This window comes from Phalacrocorax aristotelis, chromosome 12 (genome assembly GCF_949628215.1).
Source record: "Phalacrocorax aristotelis chromosome 12, bGulAri2.1, whole genome shotgun sequence".
Taxonomy (NCBI): domain Eukaryota; kingdom Metazoa; phylum Chordata; class Aves; order Suliformes; family Phalacrocoracidae; genus Phalacrocorax; species Phalacrocorax aristotelis.
The window spans coordinates 6107463-6120444 of NC_134287.1; the positions used below are offsets into that span (position 1 = coordinate 6107463).

The 12982-nt window shown below is 36.9% G+C and overlaps 1 protein-coding gene across 1 annotated transcript in view; it reads left to right on the plus strand.

Moving 5' to 3' along the window:
• The window catches only part of DNTT (DNA nucleotidylexotransferase), a 95744-nt gene that overhangs the window by 17316 nt on the left and 65446 nt on the right, over positions 1 to 12982 (plus strand). The window contains exons 4-7 of the mRNA XM_075108053.1: positions 4236 to 4406; positions 5671 to 5742; positions 8754 to 8877; positions 10204 to 10336. Coding sequence (XP_074964154.1) covers positions 4236 to 4406; positions 5671 to 5742; positions 8754 to 8877; positions 10204 to 10336 — 500 coding nt within the window. The remainder of the gene's footprint in view (positions 1 to 4235; positions 4407 to 5670; positions 5743 to 8753; positions 8878 to 10203; positions 10337 to 12982) is intronic.

Consider the following 12982-nt stretch of genomic DNA (forward strand, 5'->3'; position numbering starts at 1 on the left):
CAGCTAATATAGGAGTTTCATGTGATTTTCCCTCTGGAATATTGTTCAATATGGACTATAATATTCAATAGACAGCAGCTCCACTTGGAGATCAGTTGTTTTCTTTTTTTAAAGCAGAAAGATTTTATCAAAAAGAATGTCGAAAGCAGTTTTATGTAAAAAGACAGATCTATAATTAATTGCAGCATTTGCAAGCAATGTTTTGTACAGGGGATAATGAATATTCAATGCTATTTAATTGTTTATTTAAAACAGCTTAATGAGCCTCGCAAAAGCAGGAAAACACTGAAAAATGCAAACTAGAATGATAAAAATGCTTTGATTATATTTTCTCATTGACTGTCAGCAGCCTCTTGAGTAAAATGCTACATATGACTGTCTCTTTCAATAATGGTGGTGACACAGCTTTCCTGAAAACTGCCGTCCCGCTAGGAGGAAGGGGCTAATACCTCTCTAAAACAGCAGTGGTGCTGGTGTATGCAGACTCATTTATCATGATGGGTGATTATTCAGAGTAGAATACATCTATTTAAATGGGCACGTGAGAGGCCGCCTGTTGGGAGTGAGAAAAACCATCCCTAGACTTTTTGAGCCTCCTAATCAAGAAGATGACTTTGCCAGTCTCTGTCATTACTACATACTGCAGAGCAGGTAATTATGAGAACTGTTTTCTGTCTGTTTTGTCTGTTTAGGCTATTTTAACAAGAAGGTAGCAACTATATCTTTTTGGTTCTCTCCCCTGATTAATCCTGCTAGTGTTAGCTGGATTAAGAAGTTTTTTGCCAAACACTGCTTTTGTGAGTATTCATGTGCACATTTTGTAAGGAGAGAAAAAGAAAGCAAAAATAATCATAATTTTGTGAGTGGGACCATAAACCTCACTTTAAGCAAGAATTAGCATTTTTGTATTGCATAGTAGGAAAGAATCTTTGAAGCTGATAATAAAAAGAATAAGAACTTTGGAGAACACTGTGGGAAAAAATCCACAGCAGAGGAAACACCTGACTCCTGTCACCCAACTTGTAAGATATATGTCCCCGTTTGCTTTGCAGTACTATGTATGCTGTGTTTTTTCTTCCATATGCAAACTGGGATGAATTTATGCTGCTTGTGACCTCGTATTGTTAGTTTCCCCTTTTTCTGCATTAGTTTTCTTTCTAAATAGTAACTATATTGTGCACCTGTCTTAACCAAAAAGTATGTAATAAAATACAACATAATCTGTCAAGGAAGTAAGACCTTAAATGTGGGAAGAAAGAAAAAAGAGTAGCAGTTGAATAAATCTAACAATCAGCCACTGCAAGGACTTTAAAGACAGCTGTAAAGAAGCTAAGGTTTTGTGCACTGTTTTTGTAATAGAATATTTTTGAGCTTGGTGGTTCCCCCCTCCCCTGCCCGCAAAGGAGCGTTCTCCCTCCTCCCTTTGACTCCATGTACCCAAGCGCCAGTCAAATGTAAATAGTAGTAGAAATTTCCAGACCAAGCACCTTGCTAAACAGCTCTCTATCTCAAGAGGCCTTTCATGAAATGTTATGGAGTTGTGCAGCACTTACTGATAGGTTTCTCTAAGGGGAGAATCCTTCCAGTGAGATGGACAACAGGTGACAGATTCTTAGGGAGATCAAGGAAGGAAATTATACGGGTGATACAGAACACAGCAAATTATCTGTAGCAAGCCCTAATTGTTTATTTTTATACACTTTAACATGGTAGCACAGGAGAGAAAAATGAAATTTAAGAGGTTTTGTTCAGCTAGGGTACCTCTTTCTTCTGAAGAGACACTGTCAGACCAGTTAAGATCTCATTTTTTTTTTGATTTGTTAAGAGGAAAATTTTGCAAATCCTAGGGTCAGTAGAGACAATCTTTTCTTGAAGAGTTTGATTAAAACCTTGATTTTGTTTCAATAAGACTATAATTTTTATAATCTGAACAACACAATGTATCAGATGGTCTATTTTTCTAGAACTGACCAAACAATGAAATGTAATAAGTAAACAATCTACCTTCATTGTGAAAGGTGATTTAATTTTAAGAAGCTGTTCTATTTTAATGATCTATATGATTGTACCTGAAGTAAAATCTTTTTGTTGTTGTTTAAATCAGGCTGTATTCCTTCAACGCAGGGTGACAGATCCTGTTCTCGATTCCATGGATGTAATAAAGGGATGACTTCACTGGATTTGCTGTCACGTCAGATAGTGGGCCTGGAACTGACTCTAGTTCACTTTGAGATTTTACACATGTAGCATTTATGATGTGCATGGCCCGCTGGTTTTTACTTAGCTTTATCTTCCAACAGAAAGCACATTAAAGCTAAGCTAAAAATCAAAGAGCAATCTAAAATTATTTTTCTTTAAACTATATAGTGATACATTTAATTACAAATGAGATGAAATCTAAGGCTAAATATGAACAGTGATCCCATAAACCCTGAGGGCAGGAAAAAGCTGTTTATTCTTATTCTTATTCCTTCCTATGCAGTCATTTTTCTAGTAAGCCATTTGCAATTGATACCTGTATCACAGGGTGTTACTCATCCTTCTTCCAAAACAATTTCTGAACAGACACTTGGACTACAGCTCAGTGAAGTGATAATTGCAGGCAGATGCACACTGACAGCCACTTCTTTGTTATTTTGTAATGCCTCATGGGTCAAAGAAGAAACAGGAGTAAGTTGGAAAAAAGGAAGGATATGCAGCAACTGATATAGTGGGACATATGGCCCTTTCAAGACTGGGGACTGTTAGCTGCTCTTTAGAGACCGGCTGAAGAGTAAGAAATGGGATATCTGGCAGGACTGCAGGACACAATGCGATGTGGGAGCCTTGTAGGCATGGCTCGTTTATGGTCTGCACCTAGCCTGCCCTGTGCCGTTTGAACGGTGCACAAGAGCATCCAAAACAGCCGGGTGTGGGATGCATTTTAGGTAAATACTTTGAACAGTGAAAGTCTCTTCTAGAAAGGGTACACTCTTAAACATTTCTGAAGAACCACCTAACTTTGCAGCCTTGAAGATTTTGGAGGTTTTGCACAAGATTTCATTAAGAACTTGGCTTTCCAGCTGCAAGCCTTCGTAAGTTCTTATCTTGGGTTATTCACAAACTTTTCCTACAGCATTTGTTCTCTCCCAAAACATAGTATTCTACAGCGGGAAACAAAAGACCTGCCTCTCTTCTCCACCACTGCGTGATCTGTTCCCTGGATTTCATTTCTAAAAATTGTTGCTATTAAGGTACAATTATCATGTCAATACTTATAAATATCTGAAGGGCAGGTGTCAAGAGGATGGGGCTGGGCTCTTTTCAGTGGTGCCCAACGCCAGGCCAAGGGGCAACGGGCACAAGCTGGAACACGGGAAGCTCCACCTGAACATGAGGAAAACCCCTTCCCTGTGCGGGTGCCAGAGCAGGGGCACAGGCTGCCCAGAGAGGCTGTGGGGTCCCTTCCCTGGAGACATTCACACCTCTCCTGGACGCGGCCCTGTGCCCCTGCTCTGGGGGTACCTGCTCGAGCAGGGGGTTGGACAAGATGATCTCCAGAGGCCCCTTCTAACCCCACCATTCTGTGATTCTGTGAAATACATATTCTGGGAGAGAGGGAGACTCCAAAGCTGCATAAATGACATATGGATAGTATTGGCAATCTCCAGGTAGTTTTGAGCACAATGTTGAATAAACTAAGCCACAGACAGCTGAAGAACCATAAAGAAAATGTGTTTATTTGTGTAGGTCATACATCTGAAAAATGAGGAAGAAGAGAGTTCCCTGAATTAGTAAATAGAAGCATGGCTACATGTTGAATAAGAAGGTGGTTTCCAGTATTGCCATAGACTCCTACTTGGTTGTGCCTGAAAGTTAAGACATTGTGAACTGACCTGCTGGATTACTTACGTTTGGGCATGATTTTAAAAGTTATGGCACTATTTCACATTGATTCCTTAGATCTGCACAGAATATGTAAAGTCCATCTCGCAAAGCGTTTTGAAATTTGGCTTTGTTACAGATAAGAATCTTTTCCCATATTTGCCTCTAAAATACAATTTTTTATGATACCTGGAAAATTGCAAGTAGTTAGAGAATTATGCTGAAATTTTTTAAATGAACTTTATCTGTTCACCCTACTACATAGAAATAATTCTTGAATTAGCATAAAAAGTAACCTTTCTAAGGAGTATACTGAATAGTTTAAGCTTTTATTAACCTTTAACTTTTTTCTACACCTCCCCCCTCCCCAGGATGCCTTTGAGATAATGGCTGAAAGTTATGAATTCAAAGAAAATGAAATATTCTGCCTAGAATTTCTGAGAGCAGCTTCTGTGCTGAAATTTCTTCCATTTCCAGTAACCAGAATGAAAGATATACAAGGGTTGCCCTGCATGGGAGACAGAGTCAGAGATGTCATTGAGGTAACGTACCTTTGAGTTATCTGTCAACTGATTCTTTTGCAGGTCTACTTTTAGAAGTTACAGAGTGCAGCACTGATATTTGTGCGTATTTACACAACCTTCTGTATGTCCTGTAATAACATTATATTATCCTTGTTACTAAGAATGCAATAATTTCTGGAACCTTTTGTAGTAACATAAGTTCCTGTTGTGGAACCCCCACCCTTAGGATTAAAGGTAACTAATGAATAAGTACAGATTAATAAATAATGCCGTATCATCTTTGTATGTAATTTTTAAAGGCTCACTCTGATTTGGATGTGACAGGTTAACTGTTAATAGTTATGTTCATGTGACTTCTGCCCTTGGCAGCATCACTTTGCTCACCTGAATGCTTTATTAGAAATACTATTTTTGCAAACCTGTTAAATATTTTAGTACTTTACTGTTACATCCTACCTTTCTATGAGTTATAGCAGAGCCTTTTATCTAGGTGATGGATGAACTTTATGTTCTTACTGAGGCTGTGAGTATTCCCTGCATTTTTCTTTAATTCTTAGCCTTTTCAAGACCCCATATCTTGGGTGTTGTTATTCCAGCAGGCAGCTGATCAGGGGGTCTCAGCTGTTTGGAGAGGTCAGTGCTGAGTGTTGTGATTCACTCTGGCTCCTTGTTTGTCTCACGCCACCAGTTAAGAATGTAGCCTCTGAAGTGCTTTTTGTACCTACTATCTGGGGACTGGGATTCAGTTATGATCCCACAGAAAATAGGATGATTTTGGGGGGGTTTATTGGTGGTTTTTTTTGTGGGTTTTTTGTTTTGTTTTGTTTTTATTAGAAAGACTGAAGAAACTGTACACTTAAGAAAAAAACTCTGTTCTTACAATGCTGTTACTTTTAAGAGAAGTAAATGCAACCTAATAATGGAATCTAATTTTCAGGACAACTCATTGATAGCTTATGGTAAATAACTGCTTTCTGGCTGTGAATTTATGAGTAAATAAGTACCGTGAAATATATTCCATGGTCCCAGTCTCTACTTCATCCTTGAGTAAATTTATGAGTAAATAAGTACTGTGAAATTTATTCTGTGGTTCCAGTTTCTCCTCATCCTTCAGTAATTTTCTGTCTCAGAAAGGAGAATTTGATCCTAATGGAAGAAAACAATAAGCGCAATAAGGATGTTCTTCATGTTTTTATATGTTGATAAGCCTTTCTTTCACATTATTTTACTAAATCTTACCATAATCTTGATTTTTTTTAAAGTAATCTTTTTCTTTGTTTAGGAGATTATTGAAGAAGGAGAGAGTTCTAGAGCTAAAGAAGTGTTAAATGATGAACGATACAAATCATTTAAGGTAAATCTTTTGAGGTTTGTTGCTGTTGTTTAAAATTGCATATATTTTCTTCTGTTTAGTAGAGCTTAAACATAACCATCAATTTTATTATAAAGAAACATCCAACATCAAGTATAAAGAAAGAAATGTCTTGAATAAAGAGAAAGGGAGAGACTGCGCTAGAGTAAGGAATAATGGTGCAATCAGTCACTTTTCTAATTGATGTGATGTATACGCAGTTGCTCTAAGGCTTGAACTAAACAAATCCCTTTTTCCTCAAAGCTAACTAATGCATACTCTTTGCTGAAAGTTTAACCCAGTGTTTGGTTTATTTTTTCCTCAGTTGGTTATCATTATCACACTACACCATCTTGTTCTGGCAGTAAGAAAATCCTATGTGAAGAAGATGACTCGGGTCTATTTTAATTCTCTTTTGTGTGAGGCAGAAGGGAGAAGGCTGGAGATATTTCTTTGTTAGGCAGACTGTAGGTTCAGAGTCATGGTCACACTTCTTCATAGTTACAGGGAATCTAAACCACACAAATACTGCTGTTCCCATTTCTTAAATAATTCTTAAATAATTTCTTAAATAATTCTTAAATTCTCCCCTGGAAAAAATATGTACTAGAAAAATATTTTTTTCAATTTTATCTGCAGTTTTAATCTCTAAAAATATCTTGTTTGTCTCTTCAGAAAAATTTAAATCGGAGAGTGAAAGGAATAAGACTGTTTAGTTCTCCCCTGCATTACTCTCTCTCTTCCATTCTCTCTGTCTGTAATACAAGTAGGAAAAGATGTTCAGTGATAGTTGATGCCATCTGTAGCAGTACTGAGAGAAGAGGTGTGGATTCACATGTGTGGCAGGATTCAGGAGCCAGACTTGCCTATTAACGGTAGTAAAGATTGACGGTCAGCCATTAAATCTTATGTTCCAGGGTTTAAGAAAATTTCCTGGAGATTAGAATAAAACCCGTCAGGGGACAGATTATCTCAAATATGCTTTATGCCTTGTTTCACATGCCAAATTACAACAAACTTATGGGGCTCTCCTGTTAGCTGAGCACAGTCTCGGCTAAATTGGCTGTAGCCAGCTTCTCCCAACATTTTTTGTGTGTTTTTAAGAACGCCAAGAAGAATCCCATAATATTAGCAAATTCCTAAATTTTTGCTGTTCAGCATGATTCCGGTAACTGCTGCAAATCACTCATCATGGCCTAAAAGATTACCGCTGGTCCCAGGACTGCAGTTATCAAACTACTGAAATAGATTATACAGTCTATGTTTTAGATGTAGGGTACATGAATGTCACGGTCAGTTTGCCTCCTTATGGAAGTGGATGCTGCAGAGAACAAGTTCATATAATTCACTTTCACCAGCTGAAAAAGAGCAGTGCTTGCATACACAAGTGAAGAAACGGGCTACCTGCTACTCACACTGCACTCTTGGCAGTGCCTCTAAATTGACATCTGTAAATATACTGAATAGTAATGGATCTTAGTGTGGAAATAAAAACACGTGGTTTTTTTTTTTTTTTTCCTAAAAGTTTGGACAGTGGCATAGAATCCATTTTCTTTAGTTCTCTACCTCAATATTAATTAAGTCTCTTGGAATCACTCAAAACCCAGTAATAGACCCTTTTGAAAATCTTCTAGCACTAGCAAAAACATTAAAAGATAACAATCTAAGTATTTAAAAAATCACATTCTTTCATAAACACCCATGATTCAGACAAAGAATAGGTAATTTCATCCATTATATACAAAATGTAGTATAATTCCTATTTAATATTATCCAAGGTTTTAATTCTTCTCTTTATCTTAATTATTTCCAAGGAATTAATCTCATTTAAAAAAAAACCACAAAATAAAGCGCACACGGTTGGAATTCAGAGGCTGTAGATTCAATGGAAAACAGCAGTTATTCGTGTCTTACACAGCTACTCATTGAATTCTATAAAAGCACAAAGGATCTATTGAGACCTTCAGTATTGACAAACTGAGCATAAAGAATGTGCTTTTGGGCAGGCATGAAAGTTTTCGCTCTTGCTTTCATATCACTGTTCATCTGAGATATTGATCCACTGAATAATGCTTACAACTGTGACGTTTTTGCGTTACATTCTTTCTTTGGGAATAAGTTAGTGTACAAAATTACTTTGGAATAAATGGAATATAACCTCACTAAAACTTCAGAGACTAGTAAATTTGGGCTTCCCCGCCCCCGGTGGCCTCAATAGTGAAACCTGTACTCCAAATAAAATGTAGAGGAATTTAGCTTGGCTCACGTGAGGACTGAAGAATTGTGCAACTGTTTATAATATGCAAGAAAACAAAAAATTACCATTTGTACTTACATTTGAATCCCATTTTGGAAAACGATATTTGGCACGACCTCCAAACATATGAGTTTTTTAGAATGCAGTATAAGAACAGATTAGTTGTCCTTGTGTACTTGCCATCTGTCTCTGTGCACCATTTAAACCCGTGTGCCCATTGCCACGGTTCCCACTGACCCCATGTCTCGTAGAGTGCTGCAACACCAACATCATGGTTACAGCTGAGAGCTGCTGGTCCATACAAGACAAAATCATAATGTCGGTCAAATTAGGAAGATAGGCCTGAGACATTTCTTATTCTATCAAGTTAGTGTGAGGGAATCCAGCAACATAACATTATTGTTTGCATTTCTTATTTGTGCAGTAAAAATAGAGACTCCTATCCTTATTTCAAACCTTAGTCGAAAGTGTGCATTTGGCTAAATCCCGTAAAGTTGCTGGGGATAGTGTTGTATTATTGTTTAGACTTCACTTTAATGAGAACTGCCCATGTATAAAAACAACTGTCTGTTCAATGTAACTATGCAAAGAAAATAAGCTGCATCTGTTTATTTGTATTACACTATTATTTATCTTCAATGTAGGGTAAGTTCTGCCCAGAATTTTCACAGTTAAACCTCATTGTTACATACTTACTGTTAATTTACTGCTCCTTTAGAAAACAACACTGAAATGTGTGTTCCTCTACTGACCTTAGCAATTTACTTCAGTCTTTGGAGTGGGAGTGAAGACATCTGAAAAATGGTACAGAAAGGGTTTACGAACTCTGGAAGAGGTAAAAGCTGACAAGACCCTGAAGCTGTCAAAAATGCAGAGAGCAGGTAAGGTAAAAGCCTCATAAAAACTTGTATCTCAGAGCTCTAAGAACTTGATAACAGATCAGAGAAGGAGGCAAAGTTCATTTATACATCCATTTTCTGGTGGCAGAGTCATGTGAATATTAAATATTTAGGTTAAAAATAGTTTTTGGAGTAACAGGGCTCCTGATTAAATGGTGTCATTAAATAAATACGAATATGCACTTTTTTTATTGCTTACAGAGATACCCAATGAAATCTGCTCCCCCCCACAGAACTATTAATGGGTCATTATTACACAGGTTGTGAAAAAATTACAACATTAGGAAAGCCCAGAACTACTTTTCAGAGACCTGTCTTCTTCAAGGCAGCCCTCCTTTAGAGTGAGAAATCCATATTTGTAATAAAATACTTGTAAAACTACCTCCATAATCCTAGCACATCTTAACTTTAAAGTGTTAAACATGGTCAAACGAATAATGTTGCTTCCCCGTAGATTTTTTTTTTTTGTGTGTGTGTGCCTGCCATTTTCTTAAATAAAGGGACCCATTTAAACAAAGGACTCAGTTGCATTAAGAAAAAGAGATTATGTAGCATGACATTAAAATAATGTAATTTTATTTTTTCATTAAATCCGTGTGATTTACATCACCTCAGTATCCTTGGATCAGCTTGCCCACATTCATCTTCCTTTGTTGTTTTTCTTTTACATATCATATCCAAATGTGAAGCAAGCTGCAGGACTGGGCTCTTTTGATACAAGCTCTGTGATCAGACATAAAGATATTTCACATCCCTCTGAGCCCTGTACTTGAGTAGAACCCTATTGTTTTGAGCGGAGCACCTTTTAAAGCTGTATGCCCAGAAATCCCATTGATGGCAGCTGGTAGGGAAGTCAGAGCAATTTATAAATATCCAGATTCTCAGCAAGTGGAGCAATTATCCTAACTGCTGTTATAATTTATAACAATTTACAATGACAAAAATACATACAAACTATAAGGACGAAGATTAGGGAAGGAAGAGGCTGTCTCTTGCTTGTGGTCTCCCACACCAGAGGCAGAAGACAGACTCCAAGAATGGTGGGGAGGAAGGATAAGACTCCTGAAGAGTCTGGGCGAAAATATATTTCTTCCCACAACCTGTCCTGAAACAAACCTATAGTTTCAGGTTTAAGGTCAAGCATTTCTTAATTCTTGCCATTAGATAGTGTTTCCTTGCCCATGCTATGAGTGGTGTGGCTTACCTTCTTGGTGAGAGGTGGCTATTTCACATGGCGCTTATATAATGCGATGTAGATTTTTGGTAATTCCACAGAGTAATCAGCACATTTTTGCCTTTGATTTCCAGGTTTTCTCTTCTATGAGGACCTTGTTAGCTGTGTATCTAAGGCAGAAGCGGATGCAGTAAGCTTGATTGTCAAGAATGCTGTGTGTATGTTTCTACCAGATGCTTTAGTTACCATAACTGGTGGATTCAGGAGGTGAGTGAAAACAAATGGGTCACTTGGCTGTTTTATTCAGGTACACAAAAAATGATGTTTGTATCTTCGAAAAATCAAAGAAACTTAGTGGGAGAGTATCAGAGTTTCTTTTCAATGGTTGTGTTGTGTTTTGTTTTGCCTTTTTTTTTTTTAATGGGAGAGCAATCCTGACGTTCCCAGGTTCCTGTGTTTTATTGCTATAGACGGTTGGTTTGTTAGAACAAAATCTATCTGACAATAGCTTGCTGGAAAAATGATGTTTAGATCACATACTGTACTTTGAGTGTATTTTGTTCTCTTTTAGTGAATATGAATTCCCAAAGCTGAGGCTATTGTAAGGCCATGCTCAGAAAAAAAGGTACAATAGCTTTCAGGCAATCTTGGTGTTGGAGTTTTTTTAAGAGAACTTAGTCACATGGGATTGAAATGTGGTAAGGCAGAATTTGTAGCACTAGAAGTATACATTGCAGTAAACACTGACTAAACTGAATACAGAATAATCTCTGTATAGATAGGGAGATCTAAAAGCTTTAGGAAAGAAATTCTGAGTCTTGGTCTGTAAAACCAACCCTGAAACTTGTTGCTCAGGACATAACGCAATTCATTCCTTCAGCACTTACTTAGGAGCTTTCCTAAAGCCACACAGCAAAGTACTGAGACTGGGAATAGTCTTCTGGAGTATCAGGTCCTTGCTCTGTGCTCAGTCCACCATATCATTACTTACAGTACGTGTCATGCTCATAAACCAAAAAACTTTGGTCTGCACCTTCAGTCTCCTGCTGCTTAATTTGTTACTTTGTGGAACTTTGAATATATATTGAGTTAAAAAGTCTTTCAAAAATACTTAAAATGTTCTCTTAGTATTCCAAATATGCAATTCTATCACTCTCATGCAACAAAAACTGGGACAAAAGTGAAAGATAGAAAAATGTTAATTAACGTATCACTTGTGTGGTTTATTATTGTGAGCCTAGATAGGCCTGCATAGGCTTGCTCTGGTGCAAAATTCAGACCTTATATGATTTGTAATTGCTATATACATGCACAGTGATTGTGATGAATGTATTTTATCACCTTTGTACCACCTCATTATGTTTATTATTATTCCTTGTACATCCCATATTTATTGCAAGAAAGTTTGCAGCCACCAGCTACATAATCTCTATAAAACATTGTGGTCAATAAGAAGCCTTAGGGTCAAGTATGCACCCTGTCCAGAGGTATAACAAGATGAAATTTTACATTCAAAACCTCCAGCGTCATCATTCTGTGAGTCCTTTTTTAAGAGGCCTGTGATGACAATCTGTTCACACTGATGCAAATCAGTCAGGGACCTTGTGTTAGTTACTTGGATATAACTGATAAACATGTGCCTTGGTAGGTCAAAGAGTTGCAGGGACAGAACTGTTATCACACTGAAAATTCCCAGTTTCTTCTGATATGATGTATTTTTTAAGCTTTGTTGGCAAAGTTTGCAAGGTTCGGACGTCACACGTGAAATTTAAGCCTGTTGTTTTGCTTATTATTTCAGGGGGATATTATAGTTAGCCATTATCTTTTTTTTTTTTTTTTAATTAAGAATAAGCTTTTGTATCACTAAATGGGTGTGTCAAACCAGAAGATAAATTTCTTAAGTATCCAATGATGCCTTCAGTGAGTGATCCTATATATTAATCACGTGCCTTTAAATTTACAGAGAATAAATTAAAAAACTAAGTTTCAAGATGTCAGTCCTCAATGATATTTTACTAGCCTATGGAAAGCAAATACTGCAGTGTAGGATTTGTAGAAAACTTAATTAAATGGATTGAACTACCTTCAGTAGGCACCTATATTTTAATTACTGAACTTCAATAGAGTTGGGTCCTTCTCTTCTTTTTTGCTTGTCTCATATAGTGGCAATATTCATCAGCATGAAGTAGGTGTAAGCTCACTAGCTCACAGTTTTCAATTAACAAATTATTATTTATTTCTTTCATCGTTATATAAATAGTTTAATAAAAGAAGTAGGCCAATTTTATTAATCAAACTACTTGACTTGATTTCCCTCATACTACACCTTGTATGCTACTAATATAAGAGAAAAAATAGCTCATGATTACTCTGCATAATACGTTAATTCCCCAGGACCCAGGTTTGTCTTGTTTTGTATATTTGTTTCATAACTTGGGAAAAATAAGCAGTTGATTGTGTTCCTCCATATTTGACTGGAGAATTGAAAGTCAGGAGTCTCACAAACCTTATTTACTATGCAGGAGAACTGAATGAATTACAGGGAACAGAAATTCCGTTAGCAATCTGCAGTCATGGAGATTCCCTAGGGTAGAGATGAACTACAGGAAAGTTACATTATTTTTCCCAAACTTATATCCAGCCATGGGTTTGTTTGATATTTAATGAGTTACTAGAACTTTTCCATTAGATTCCTGGAATTTCATGAAATCAGATGTTGCATTATTTCTTTGGATCAAAATTAGGAAGCATAGTACAAAATTCAAGTAAATAATAGTTGGGTTTTTTTTAAACCCCAGGAAACTTGTTCATGGGCTTTGGTCTGATTTAGCTTTCATCTTTAGTCTTCTGTATTGCTTCTTGTACTAGTCTTAATGCTAGTTGGTATTTATAGCAGACATAAACATGGGTGGT